This window comes from Heterodontus francisci, chromosome 11, assembly GCF_036365525.1.
Source record: "Heterodontus francisci isolate sHetFra1 chromosome 11, sHetFra1.hap1, whole genome shotgun sequence".
NCBI classification, from domain to species: domain Eukaryota; kingdom Metazoa; phylum Chordata; class Chondrichthyes; order Heterodontiformes; family Heterodontidae; genus Heterodontus; species Heterodontus francisci.
Window position 1 is genome coordinate 87,620,948 of NC_090381.1, and position 15,254 is coordinate 87,636,201.

A 15,254-nucleotide genomic window follows, 5' to 3' on the forward strand; every position below is an offset into this window, starting at 1 on the left:
TTTGGAAACAACTCTATCAATTTTGAATAAATTTTTCTTCTCCACATATTTGTCATCCTTTCACATTTCAAAACTGCATCTGCTATCTTGAACCCATTTTTTACTCTTCAGATAAAAAAAATCATTTGGTGATCTTCCAATATAGGAACATGTTTAGCAAGCTTTTGTTTACCTCTCAATCACATGATGCAATGTGTCATGCCCACACAATCCAGACCTATGAACCATTAAATGTACTTATGAACAAAAGCCGAAATGGACAGTTTTCTTGTGAAACAAAATGGAGTAAGTAGTCAGGTGACTTTTTCTTTCCTGCCAATACACATAAAACTACAAGAATCCTGAAATAATTTTCATGTCTGGAAACGTCTTAAAGAATTCCTTAAAATGCAAATGACCTTTCTGGACACATCTCTGAGAAATCATTAAAATGCAAATGACTCTTTTTGTGGTAATGGCTGCTTCTCTCCAACTGATTGGGTTAACAATACTGTCATAGATTTTTGGACTCCAAACTCAAATTACAAAAAATGGGTGTGAAAAACCCTACTTTATCAAGGTGAGAGGAGGATGAATGACACCTGGACTCCATAGTCTAATAATGGCCTCACCATCAGAAACCATTTATGAGGCCAGTGGAAAGAGAAACTATGGCCACAAGACAGAAACTAGGTTTCTGATAAGGAGCTTTAATAAAGGTATATTCTGGGCAGACAAAAGAGATCCATCTATGCCATTGTAGAGAAAGGACCCTGCCTAAGATTAGCAGTTTTGAACAATATGTAGGCAGCGACTGGAGTTGGCCTTGAACTCCCTACCTGAGAAATCGTACCAGGACTTTGCCATTGAACCTTTTGCTGGAATATAACAAGAGCAGTCTGCAACAGTGCGCCCATTCTCCTGAACCTCCCAAGTCTTTTTTTGGTGAACAAGGGAAAAGATTACAGGCCTGCATCGTTTCAAGACTTCACCCAGAGAACTCTTTAAAATCATCAGATGTGATGCATGTTATCTTTATCATCTCCATTTTTTCTTGAGTGTATGTGTATCTGCATGAGTGTGAGAATGGGTGCTGTTGTGTATATTTCGGATATTGTATAATATACATTTGTCGTTCTTTAAACTTACAAGAACACCTGTCATTTGTCTCTTCTTGACAATTAAAGCACTCAGGGGTTAAAAAAAAACTTTTGTCCTTAAAAACATGCTGTCTTCGGTCAAGTCGAGAGGTGAGAAAGGGGGAACCATCCCTGTCATCTCTCACCTGTCCGTAACTAATGACATAATCTGTCACAAAACTATAGCGGTCTGCACGCACAGACCCCTCATCTCAGAGCCACCATGATATTAAACACGGCAGCTCATTTAAATGGCTCGGTCAGACCGCCCGCCCCCAATGACGTGGAGGGTCAGGTGTTCCATCCCCTGTAACAGCGTCAGGCGCCACTGCACAGGAGTCGACGCCATTTTCAAAGGGCTTCGAGCCATACATAACCGAGAAATTGCATTAAAATTTATTTTTAAAAATTAAATAAAAGGTTACAGCCCCTGTCCCACCCCACCAATAACCATATAGTTCATTCCTTGCCCTCTCCCCCCCAAAAAAAAGTTACCTTATGTACCTGACCTTTCCCACCGCATTCCAAAGCTCATAAAATTTTAACTTCACCACTTCCCACCATCCCCTCCACCAATCCTGGCCGACTCTCACATATCTCTTAGTGACTAACCCTAAAGCAGAGGTCCAGAAGCAGGTCACTGTTTGCCCTTTTAGGTTGGAGATGCTTTGTTCTGCAGGAAGACCTAATGAGACAGAAATTATATATGCATAGAATTTTTAAAAAATCAGTGATAAAAATATTGAGAATTCTATTATAAAAAAGACCAAAGTAATGCCAGATTAATATCCAGCCTTCCCTGTCATATGCATTTCCAAAACAGCAGCCGAGTATGACTGGTATTGGTTTCAGTTTGCTTGAAACATGACTTAAAATTTACTGGTTTATCACTTCTAGCTGCTTGAGGGCGTGGTTAGTTTCAATGACTCGCAAGTATTTAAAAGCCTCAATCTCCCATTTGGTTCAGTCTGCATTTGTTATTACACAATATCAGACTAGATAATTGAAAAGTGATCCTAAAGGTGATTCTAATTATTATTGTGTTCCTTACTGCAAATGCATCCTTACTTGGATAGTACAAAAGGAGATACAAAACTAACAGAAGAGACTGAAAATTGAAGAACGCTTGGTGAAGATTTCTTGGACATTTTCTTTTGATAGTTTCAGTGAGCTTTTAGATAAAAAATAAGTAAAATGAACACAAGCTGGGTTCAGTTGTTTGATAAGAAGTTATTGGGCCTGGCACGTTCCAATTGCTGGAATATTACACAAGCTGATGACTTACTACCAGAAAAAACACCGCCAGGCTGGAAATGGTACATGACGTCTTCATTTGCAAGGTAAGTTGTATGTGCAATAGAAAACAAGATCAGAACCTGCACCTCTATCCTGGAGTGCAATAGAGGCAGGACAACAGATTAACATATACAAGATATTGTTAATTCATTTTTTTAAAGGGGATACCAACAACCAATATTCTCTAAGGAAATGAGTGGTGTTTAGTTTAGTTTAGAGATACAGCACTGAAACAGGCCCTTCGGCCCACCGAGTCTGTGCCGACCATCAACCACCCATTTATACTAATCCTACACTAATCCCATTTCCCTATCACATCCCCACCTGTCCCTATATATTTCCCTACCACCTACCTATACTAGGGGCAATTTATAATGGCCAATTTACCTATCAACCTGCAAGTCTTTGGCATGTGGGAGGAAACCGGAGCCCCCGGAGGAAACCCACGCAGACACAGGGAGAACTTGCAAACTCCGCACAGGCAGTACCAAGAATCGAACCCGGGTCCCTGGAGCTGTGAGGCTGCGGTGCTAACCACTGCGCCACTGTGCCGCCCATGTTAACTGAACATATCCCCATTTGGGGGTTCTTTGTTATTTTCAGAATTCAAAGTCAGATCATTTGTACAACACTTTAAGTGTAATGTTGCACTTCAGGCACAGTACATACATAGAAAGGTAAGGATTATAAAATATATGGACCCTAAATCACAAAAGGAGGTGCCTGATGCTAATGTATACATGCATGCATGTGTTGCCAGGATTCGTGAGATGAGGGCATTTAGCTAAAAAAGCTACTGAAATTTGTAGGGAGGAGTAAGAGAGCAGTAAGTAGGTAGCAAGATAGAAATAGAAAATAGATTCTTTGATTTAATTTACCTTAGATACTGATTACATCCCTGAAACAGCTACGAGTTGATATGTGAGAGTGACTCGAGGTGACTCTCCTCTTGACTTCTTGGTCTCTCCCAATCTCATTGTGGAAAGATCCTAGTATAACTTTCATCCTTCAATTCATAATAATGAAGTGCTGGATTACCAAAGAACTGTGCTGCAATATTTAGCAACTGTTTATTTATTTTGATAATATATCGATAGTTATTAAAGGTAAAGTTTTACTATCATGTTGCTGTGGATAAGGATCATAGGTAAACACATGCAAGTCATAATTCATAGAGTTCATGATATCTTGAAAGATCTGTTCACTTAAATATTCATGTGCCCCTGTTAAGATGGGTGTATGTAGGGAAGATAGTTGCCAGAGGATTAAGATATTCATTCACACAGCAAGTGATTTAAAGAACTATTGAGGTGCATTAACAGAAAACTGCATAATGTATAACTGCCAACCTTGGAGCTGCCAAACTTGGAAGAAGGTAGTGTAAGTTGCCATCACAGAGCAAACAGTGCTCCTTTGACAGAGAGGGCCCTAAAGGTAATCCTGCTGGCAGCACAGCAAAGGAGAATTGTCATATTTGGATCTGATAGGCAACTTCCTCAGAAGGCTGCAGCAAGGTATGTATGGGATGAGGTCACGGAAAAGGTCAGTGTATTGCCCCTGATGAGAAGAGTAATCACTCAAAATGGCTTTCCATCCCCAGGAAGTTTGGCAAAGTTACTACAATACCTTGTAACACAAGGGAATTGAGTATTGGGAATAAAAGTGAGTATTATTTATAACCTAGTAAACAGCAGTGAAGATGGATTCAGAAGAGGATAAGACATTTACTGAAGGGTAGAAAAGAGTGGGATGTTGGGAAGGGCTGAGTGGAGTGTCCCAAGGTCAGTATTGTTACTAATTTGCTTCTTATTTCTTCAATTTGCATCATTAACTTGGCTTGAGAAATTCAATCCAAATGGGTAAAGATTGATTCTGAGGAGGCCATTCAGGAAATACAAAATGAGTTGAACAAAAGTGTAATTGGGTAGAACAGTGTCAAATTTAATTTAATATGGACATGTGCAAAAGTGCTTAATATAGGGGGGGAAATAGGCAACACTCATACTCTAAGAATGGCATTGAAATAGCTGAGATGAAATTGAAAGAGATCTATGATACTTGATAGTCAGCATGCCCAATCACAGCAGAGAAACAATCAACAAAGCAAATAGAATGCTGAACCCTCAAGCCAAAATAGTCAGAGGAAGTTATAACAACAGCAACAACAACAACAACCATTGTTGCAGAGGAAGTTATGATCAAATAATGTTTTGGTCAGATAACTACCTTAAGCATTATAAAATATAAACAGAAAGTGCAGGAAATACTCAGCTGGTCTGGCAGCATCTGTGGAGAGAGAAGCAGAGTTAACATCTTTATGTCTGTGACCTTTCATCAGAACTGGCAAAGGTTAGCAATGTAATAGGTTTTAAGCAAGTGAAGGGTAGAGGTGGAAAAAGAACAAAAGGGAAGGTGTGTGATAGGACAGAGGGCCGTAGAGATTAACTGACGAGGAGGTCATGGGGCAAAGGCAAACAGAGTGTTCTAATGGTATGGTGAAAGACAAAGCATTAGTGCAGACAGAGTGTTAATGACAGAATAATGAACAGCCCTAGCCAAAAGCAGGCACATGGTAAAAAAATGATAAAACAAAATAAAATAAAATAATAATAAATGTAGGATCGGAATTCCCCCCCCCCCCACCAAACTGGATTTTAAAACTGGACTTTGTGGAGTATGGGGAAGGAACCCCAACCCCCATGAACAAGAGTACTGTGAATGAGAGCCAAACCTCAACACAAAGCACACAGAGGCAGGCTGCATTCTGAAGGGTCAATTTCAAACATTGCAACATCACAACAGGAATGATACTGTTAAAGGACTGGAATTTGGGAAATTATCATAACAGTGACACAGGATAACTGCCATCATGTTAAGTAATTGGGGAGGTCATTTTTACAAATAACCGGCCCCAGTTCACAGCATTCACTCCTGTCAAGACAGGAGAGAAACCTTTTTCATGTATATCAGCTCTGGATCCTGGGCTACCTCACCTTGGTGGAGTTCATTGTTCTCAGTCATGGAAATGACATCAGCGCTAAATGAATCTGTCTGGACCAGGCAGATAACAGAGGAAAGAGATTAAAAGGTGCTAAGTGCTGACCATCCAGCAGGATGGCTTCAGGAGATGTGTTTATGATATTTTGATAAGGATCATCATAAAAAGGACAAGATCAAAGATTTTGGCACTGCAGTGTTTTGCTCGTACTTATGGTCCATGCCTACAATTAACATTAGTAATGACCAGCCGTGTGGGTGATTGTAAGTTTTTCAGTCAAATCTTGAAGGGGTTTGTACTGTGGGGGCTGCAATTGGAAGAAGGGTCAAAGTTGGTCATCTTGACTCAGGACCTGCCATCAACACCGGGACTGACCGGCCGTGTGGGTGATTGTATTTGTTTTCAGCCAAATCGTAGTGATCTTGGTCTGAGGGATTGGGACAAAGCGTAGTGTTTTGTCCGTACTTGTAGTTCAGTCAAATCATAGTGATCTTGGTCTGAGGGTTTTGGGACAAAAGCGTAGTGTTTGTTGCCTGAAATTTGTAAGTTTGAGCTAAGTTGTAGTGACTTTGTTTTGGGTAACTGGGAACAGTGGTCAAATCGCTAAAGGGTTCAGCTGGGAATTGGGGTGTCAATTTTAAGTTACTGCAGGAGATTTTGTACTGAGGACAGTTGTGTTTTATTTCTGTTTCAACTAACCATAGAGGTGTCTGTTTTAGGGATTTTGGATTCAATAAAACAACAATTCATGGTTAAACCAAATCCTGTGTCATATGCAATTTTGTTCTTGTAATTCCTAAAGTCCAAGAACTGTAGTAAGGGGGTACGGGAATGGAACTTCTTACATAAAAAAGGGACCAGTCATGCTCTGAAATTATTGAACTCAATGTACAGTCTGGAAGGCTCATCGGAAAATGAGGTTCTGTTCCTCAAGCTTGCGTTGATGTTCACTGGAACACTGCAGCAGGCCAAGAACAGACGTGTGGGCATGAGAGCAGGGGGGTGTATTGAAATGACAAGCAACCAGAAGCTTGGGGTCATACTTATGGATTGAGCGGAGGTGTTCTGCAAAGTGGTCACCCAATCCGCGTTTAGTCTCCCCAATATAGAGGACACCACATAGCTATCAGTGAATACAGTATACTAAATTGAAAGAAGTACAAGTAAATCGCTGCTTCACCTGGAAGGAGTGTTTGGGGCCTTGGATGGTGAGGAGAGAGAAGGTAAAAGGGCAGGTATTACACCTCCTGCAATTGCATGGGAAAGTGCCGCGGGAAGGAGACGAGGTGTCGGGGGTAATGGAGGAGTGGACCCAGGGTGTTGTGGAGGGAACGATCCTTTTGGAATGCTGACAGTGGGGGGGAGGGAAAGATGCGTTTGGTGGTGGCATCATGCTGGAGGTGGTGGAAATGGTGGAGGATGATCCTTTGGATGTTTAGGTTGGTGGGTGGAAAGTGAGGACAAGGAGAACCCAGTCACGGTTCTGGAAGGGAGGGGAAGGGGTGAGGGCAGAAGTGCGGGAAATGGGTCGGACACGGTTGAGGGCCCTGTCAACCGTAGTTGGTGGGAATCTTCGGTTGAGGAAAAAGGAAGACATATCAGAAGTGCTGTTATGGAAGGTTGCATCATCATAGTAGATGCGTCGGAGATGGAGAAATCGGGAGAATGGAATGGAGTCCTTACAGGAGGCAGGGTGTGAGGAAGTGTAGTCGAAGTAGCTGTGGGAGTTGGTGGGCTTATAATGAATATTAATAGACAGTCTATCCCCAGAGATGGAGACAGAGTAGTTGAGTAATTGAACACAAAATCAACATTCTACTTGCTAAATTTGTAGTGGGAGATCTTGTGCCAGAAGTACACACAGAAAATGGCCGCTGCCATATTGCTTAAGCGCATATTAGGCATCCCTAACATCTGTCTGAAATGCACATTGGCCTCATTAAAATATGCAAACAGGAGAGCTCTGCCTGAATTAGGAGAATGCCAAATTTACCTCATTGGGTAATTATCTGGACAATATGTCGTGGGGCTTCAACAACCTGTAGGAACTAAAGGGTTAACCTCTGCCATGTCTTATCTGTTGGATGAATCAATATAAGTTATGGTCTGATAAAGCTCACATGAGATGCTATATTTTAAATTAGAATAATTTCAAATAATGTTGCTATGTATATATATACAATGTCTGAGATTAGAACTGAGTTGTGGACTTTGTGTTTCGAATCATGTTGTTAAATGTGAAATGTATACTGGTACGCTGTAGTGGGGAGATGGTGGGAGACGGTGTTTATTATAACAACTATAGCAGAAGTAGTGTTACTATGAGACCGGATGCCCATTCTGCATTTCAATAAGATAGACTCAGTCACAATAAGGGATAGACTTGTAGGCCTCATGAAGGATGATAATGTAAATAAAGATATTCAGAGACCATTCAAGACTTGAATTGACAGAAAACATTCCCCATTGTGTAACTATGACTTCGGCCATCAAGCTGTCTGCAGAGACAATGTACAGAGGGTAGGGTCATATCTACTATAATCTGATTACTATAAATTAATCAAGAAGGGACAATGTGTAGAAGGTGAGGTCATACCTGACCAATCAAAGGGTTAAGTTGGACTATAACCTAATATGGAAGGAAGGAACCTTTGGAGGGGGCCATGAATGTGCTGGGACAACTCAGGGTGCACCGATTCAAGAAGAAACCAACCTACAGTCAACAGCACACCTCAGCAGCTCGGATGGCAAGGACCAAGGACACTCAATATCCTGCTGTATAACTACTGCTGTTGGTTAAGTATTGCTTGCATATTCTTTCTGTACTTAATAAACTCCATCTTGATTAAGAAGCCAGGGTTTCTACCTTGTGGGTCAAAAGCTAGTCAACGTCGCACCTAAACACACAAAAATCTTACAAACCTCTGTGTAACTCTGTAGTCTGCTGACTGTTGAGGGAACAGACAGCAGTAGGAGCATGCAGTAGTAAACACAGATGCGAGAACAATTGGACATCTGTGCTACCTTGCCATTGCCCTCAAATGGCATATGCTGAACCAGAAATGGAGCTGTCTTGGGCAGCAGCCTGTATAGCCTTGGATATGGTGTGAACAGTTGTAGAAGCCTGTGCAAAGAAGTACACTGCCAGCCCCAAAACCTTGAGAATGAGTGGCCACCCACCTCACTTGTTTCTCTCATTGGGTTGGCACTTGGAAGGAGCACTATATTAAGTAATATTTGGCAGAAACCCCATAAGCAACCATCAAGAGGAAGCACCAGGGAGGCAAAAACATGCTAATTTAGAGCTTTGCAAGCACTGTTAAGTGAATAAATCATTTGACGTCCATTTGCACTTTGTGTAGAATTCATTTTTGATATAAAAAAAGCACACACTTACAAAGCACATTATCACATACTCGGGGTATCTCAAAGCACTTAGCAGCTAATGCATTGCTTTTGAAGTGCTAGCACAGTTGTTAGAGAGTTGAAAAATCAGTCAGGGTTCCCACTCCCACTCACAAGAGACTGACAAAAAGTGTGCTATCTGGAGTAGTTGAGGCCAGAACATGGAACTCTTAAGCAGCAACTAAACAGGGAGTCTGTGTGATTCATATTCCAGAATGATGCCATCAAAAGGGCTGGTGATTTTCTTCATCTGAATCCATCTTGTGATTTTACAGTGGAAAATATGCAGGTGAAGCAGACTTGGGTCTCAATTATATGTTCTGCCTGATGAAACAGTCTGTTGGCAGTCACTGTTTAGAGAATGGCTATTTGGATGAAGTATCAGAGCGTGACAGGCATTGTGGAACCAAACCTTAGCATAATTGAGGACTTACTAAAACATTTGTAAATCATGACAATGTTTATTTTTGCTGGTATTAAGTGAGCAGAGGAATATATGTTCTATAGCATCAGTTCTAATGGTGGTAAAAGACCTACTTTTCTCAGCCACATCCTTGATTGAGGGCCATGTGTGTGCTGATTTTTGAAAAGAATGAGAACCTTGTGCAAATAACTTCATTTTGCAGCAATTAGGAATTGAAGAGCTGATTTTTTTTTCAATTTCTTTATTCTCAGATTTCATTGTTCATCTTGTTCCAATAAATGGGCTTCTGCAAAGGCTCGAATTCTTTTCAATATGAGACTGCAGAATGGGAAAGGAGAGGTGAAGGTTCGATTCTTCAAACAGCAGTGCCGAGAAAACCATGATGAAGAAGTCAACTTTGTAAAACCTGTTTTCAGTGAAGAAAATATCGAACAAGTCCTTGATCGGTTAATGACAAAGATACGGCAACGATGTTACAATGAAAACATTGGAAAAGATCATGCTGCATTCAGAAGTGATGACAACCTGCAGGGTCCACACGAGACGAGTCATTGTGAAGCTTGCAGCTTGGGATTGTGCAGTGAGGCTGTCTGACCAGGAGCCTGATCTTGGCATTTAATGCAAAGGCTTTCAGAAACCTGATGAATTCTATGATGCAGAATATATTGTCAGAATCACAAAATATATGTTTTAAAGAGTGCAATATTGCTTAAAATTTTGGTTTTCAATAATTATTTCCATGCCTGCACCTTCAATTTTATTTTGTGATTATCTTTTAATGCAATTCTAAGTTGTAGCATATTGATATATATGACTTGTTGTGATTTGGAATGCACTGCTTCAAATTTTCAGATTCAAACTTTCAAAAGGCAATTGGATAAATGCTTGAATGGGAAAAGATTGCAGGGTGATGGGGAAAGAGGAGGGGAGTGGGATTCATTGGATAGCTCTTTCAAAGAGCTGTCACAGACATGGTGGGCCAAATGGCATCCTTCTGTGCGATGTGATTCTATGATTCATATCATTAAAATGTCAATGAAAGATGCAATATTACTAATATTGGATTGTATATTATCTATATAATATGAAACAGCTATTAGAAGAAAATTTTATTAAAATGAATGTTCACTTCATTCAACTTAAAATAATGTTGACAGATGAAGAAAGGGTGCCAAAGTCAGGCTTGGCTTTCATATCAATTAAAAATATCATTTTGGATGTATTTTTGCTTGTAAACAAATGTTACATAAGAACATAATAAATAGGAGCAGGAGTAGTCCATTTAGCCCTCTGAGCCTGCTCCGCCCTTGAATAAAATCATGGCTGATTTGATTGTGGTCTTAACTCCACTTGCCTCGCTGACTCCATAACCCTTTACTCCTTTGTAGATCAAAGATCTGTCTAACGTAGCCTTGAATATATTCAATGACCCAGCCACCACTGCTATCTTGGGGAGAGAATTCCAAAGATTAACGAGCCTCTGAGAACACAAGACTGCAAGAAATAGGAGCAGGAGTAGACCATATGGCTCATCCAGCTTGCTCTGCTATTCAATATGATCATGGCTGATCTTAGACTCCAACTCCGCTTTCCATCCTGCTCACCATATCCGTTGATTCCCTGAGAGACCAAAAATCTGTCTATCCCAATGTCAGGCAAACCCCACCTGCCAAGACTGAGGCTCACATTATTTCGCCACCTGAACATTAAAACTTAAAAAATTGCAAGCCCTGACTGCAAGGACATTTGCATAGTACCAGACAATGCTGAAACAATGGAGACCCAGTAGTTGCTTCCCCAATACACAGAAGTGGTCAGACCAGGTTTAGTCACATAACTAACTGGCTGTTGCAGAGGTTTGAACTGGGAGTTTTTTAAATTGGAGAAAACAGGATTTGAACTCAGACAAAGCCATGTGCTCATGGAGGGAAGGCTGTGCTCCTGGAACTGAAGCAGAACCCTCTCCTGTCTGCCTGCCTCCAATTCTTTCCCACAGAACTGAATCTTGTGAAGACCCGTAAACTCAGAAAGAGAGGAAATTCTCCCACGTGAACAAACTTTACGAAGAATACTGGGCCCCAACGAAATGCAAGACCATATCTTCAATCAAGGACTACAGCGAGCTCGAGAAACAGCAACAAGATATAGCCTCAAATTGTTCTACTTATCTTTTCTTCTGCTCTTTTCTGTCCCTATTTGCATGTGTGTATCGCATGTGCATGCTAGCGTGGGGGCTTTGTATATCTGTAGGCGTTAACCGTATTAGAGTTTAAGGTTTAATAAATTTCATCTTCCTTCTTTAAACCACAGAAAGCCTGTTTGTGCTCATTTCTTTGCCTTATAATTGGAAAATTGTGAACATGGATTCACAAAGGGGAGCTCAAAACACAATGTGTTTAAAATTAAGCCCTGTTACAATAGGACCAGGTGAAAATAGTAACAGACCCCTCAGACACCTTTTGCACCTGGTCGTAACAATATTTTTGCTTTTGGACAGAGTTGTTCATTAATCTGCTATTAATCTCTCTCTGGACAAATTCTTTGTCTTTTACTATGGTTATTACTACTCCCTTTGCCTTTTGTTCCATGACATCTTTGTCATTTAATCTCTCCTGCCCTCCACCCTATTACAGTTCTTCCCTTTTGTTCTTCTTCCACCTCTCCTCTCTTTCACTTGCTCAAACCTTTGCCAGTTCTGATGAAAGGTCACAGACCTGAAATGTTAACTCTGTTTCTTCCTCCACAGATGCTGCCAGACCTGCTGTGTATTTCCAGCACTTTCTGCTGTTATTTCAGATTTCCAGCATCTACAAAACTTTGCTTTTATTTTGCTCATATTTTATTCCCCTCAGGATCTTCTATGTTTCAATAAGATCACCTCTCATTCTTCTAAACTCCAGTGAGTATAGGCCCAACCTGCTTAACCTTTCCTCATAAGACAACCCCTTCATCCGAGGAATCAATCTAGTGAACTGCCTCCAATGCAAGTATATCGCTCCTTACATAAGGAGAACAAAACTGTGCACAGTACTCGAGGTGTGGTCTCACTAATACCCTGTACAGTTGTAGCAAGACTTCCCTACTTGAATACTCCATCCCCCTTGCAATAAAGGCCAACATCCCATTTCCCTTCCTAATTACTTGCTGTAGCTGCATGCTAACTTTTTGTGATTATGTATGAGGACACGCAGATCCCTCTGTACTGCATCATTCTGCAGTCTCTCTCCATTTACATAATATTCTGCTTTTCTATTCTTCCCACCAAAGTGGACAACCTCACATTTTCCTACATTATATTCCATCTGCCAAATTATTTCCCACTTAACCTATCTATATCCCTTTGCAGACTCTTTAGGAGGAATTTTATGGGCCCTGCAAGAGCGGAATGTGTGGGGCGTGTGCGGTGATTTAATTAGGCAGGAGGTGTTTTCTCGTGTTCCCGATGATGGGATTTTCTTTACCGAAATTAAGTCGACGCATATTTGCGGCATTCCAGGGCTCCCCTCACACAGTGGCGGATTGCAGCTTTGCATTCATTTACATGCCAAGTATACTCACTACCCTTCACTTAGTTCCAATTAAGTCCTACCTGCCAGATTAAGTGAACAGTGAGTACTATTCCCGGGTCATGTTTGTTTCAACGTGACGTGCAACAGTTGGCTTTGTGCAGTTCAGTCTGAGGTCAGTGTTTTTCTTTCTTGATCATCAAAACAAACGCCAACTTTGGTTGTTTGGCTGCAGGGTCAGCACCAGCAAAGGTGATTCTTCTCAGGGGATGGGGCGAAGACATGGGTGTGTGTACATGGAGGAACAGGGGAGGGTACTCAGGGAAGACAGGGTGGGGTGATCGGGTGCATGGAGGAACATAAGAACATAAGGACACAAGAACTAGGAGCAGGAGTAGGCAATGCAGCCCCTCCAGCCTGCTCCGCCATTCAATACGATCATGGCTGGTCTCATCTCGGCCTCAACTCTACTTTCCTGCCTGTTCTCCATAACCCTTCAACTCATTTCTAATTAAAAATCTGTCTATCTCCTCCTTGAATTTACCCAATGTCCCGGCATCCACCGCACTCTGGGGTAGTGAATTCCACAGATTCACAACCCTTTGAGAGAAGTAATTTCTCCTCATCTCTGTTTGAAATCTGCTACCCTTGATCCTAAAACTATGACCTCTCATTCTAGATTGCCCCACAAGAGGCTACTTTGTCAATCCCTTAATCATCTTATATACCTCAATTAGATCCCCTCTCATTCTTCTAAACTGTTCAATCTCTCTTCATAAGACAAGCCCCCCCATCTCTGGAATCAATCTAGTGAACCTCCTCTGAACTGCCTCAAATGCAACTACATACTTTCTCAAGTAAGGGGACCAAAACTGTGTGCAATACTCCAGGTGTGGTCTCACTAATGTCTTGTACAGTTGCAGCAACGCTTCCCAACTTTTATACTCTATTCCTTTGGCAATAAATGCCAAAATTCTATTTGCCTTCCTAATTACCTGCTGTACTTGCATACTAGTTTTCTGCGATTCATGCACGAGGACACCCAGATCCCTCTGCACTAAAGCACTCTGAATTTTCTCTCCATTTACATAATAATTTGCTTTGCTATTCTTCTGACCAAAATGGATAACCTCACACTTATCCACATTAAACTCCATCTGCCAAATTTTGGCCCATTTATCTAATCTATCCATATCCATTTGTAGATCTCTTATTTCTTTATTGCAACTTACTGTCCCACCTATTTTAGTCTCATCTGCTAATTTGGCTATATTCTAACAATTTCCCAATGACCGATGTTAAACTAACTGGTCTATAGTTTCCTACTTTCTGCCTCCCTCCCTTTTTGAATAAGGGTATTACATTAGCTTTTTTCCAATCCACTGGAACCTTTCCCATATCCAGGAGAAGGGGAGGATACTTGGGACGACAGGGTGGGGTGGTGGGTGCGTGGAGGAACAGGGGAGGACAAAGGGTGCGCTGTCCGGGTGCATGGAGGAGCAGGGGAGGGAGGAGGGGAGCATCCAGGGTGTGTCGTGGTTGTTATTGCTGCTGGAGCTAGATGTGGGCAGCTGCAGGGTTAAGTGGGTTGATTTGAGCATTACTGTCAACACATGGTCATGAGGGGCCTAAAGGGAGGGATGAGTGCTGTCAACGTCGGGGACCTGTGGGGTAAGTTCAGGGTACTGGTGGGCAGAGGGAATGGTCACAGTCGGTGGTGGCAAATGATTCTGTAGGGGGCAAGTTCAAGACTTAGGGTTGGGTATTCTACATTATCATATGGAGGGGAACGGGACTCGGCAATAACATTAAGGTAGATTTGAGGAGGATCAAGGGTCAGAGTTGGAATGTTAATGGTAATGGGAGTAGGGGAGGGATGGCATGAATAAATTGATTGTGACACCATCCAAGGTAGTAGGGGAGGTTCGATGATAACAGAGGGAAAGTTTAAGGTTACATTGGGTGGGTCATGGGTGATGGGTTCAGGCTGGAAGGTTGCAGGAGGAGGTTGGAAGTTAGGGAATCTTGCCTTAAATTGTACACGCATCATTTTCGCAAACGATGATGCAAACCATGTGATCACTCAAGGATTGCAAGGCAAGTGGAATCGGACAAATGATAGTGGGTGAGATTTCCACAAGGTGGCAGTTTTAAGACTCATGTAAGCAAACTGCTCATTGCCTCGATGGTTTAGCTGGCTGGCAACAGAGGGCTGAATTGGAATGCTCTGCTTATTTCATTATTTGCAAAGCTGCAGTGACATGGGTCTCATTCACCCAATTGGTCTACTACCATGAGAAGAAGAGCAGAGGGAGAGACTAAGGAGGGCTCTTTTCCCTCAATTCATGATGCCTAAATGCCAGCAACAGGCAGAACAGGAAGGTGAGGATGCTCCGAATAATAGCATCCAGGAATGGCCTTATCGAAGACGGGCGCTGGCACATCATCGCATCCTCAGGACAAGGACAAATTACCTTCAAATGTCAGAGAGGCAATGCCAGAGACGC

At 41.7% G+C, this 15,254-nt stretch overlaps 1 protein-coding gene across 3 annotated transcripts in view; it reads left to right on the plus strand.

Moving 5' to 3' along the window:
* The window catches only part of LOC137375359 (receptor-transporting protein 3-like), a 13,460-nt gene extending 1,957 nt beyond the window's left edge, over positions 1-11,503 (plus strand). For 2 of the 3 annotated variants that reach the window (XM_068042418.1, XM_068042419.1), the window contains exon 2: positions 9,493-11,503. In XM_068042418.1, coding sequence (XP_067898519.1) covers positions 9,493-9,835 — 343 coding nt within the window. In that variant the 3' untranslated portion in view covers positions 9,836-11,503. Of the gene's footprint in view, positions 1-2,100; positions 2,459-9,492 lie in introns of those variants that run through there. The other variant, XM_068042416.1, reaches the window with a different exon arrangement.
* Positions 11,504-15,254: the final 3,751 nt, after the last annotated feature.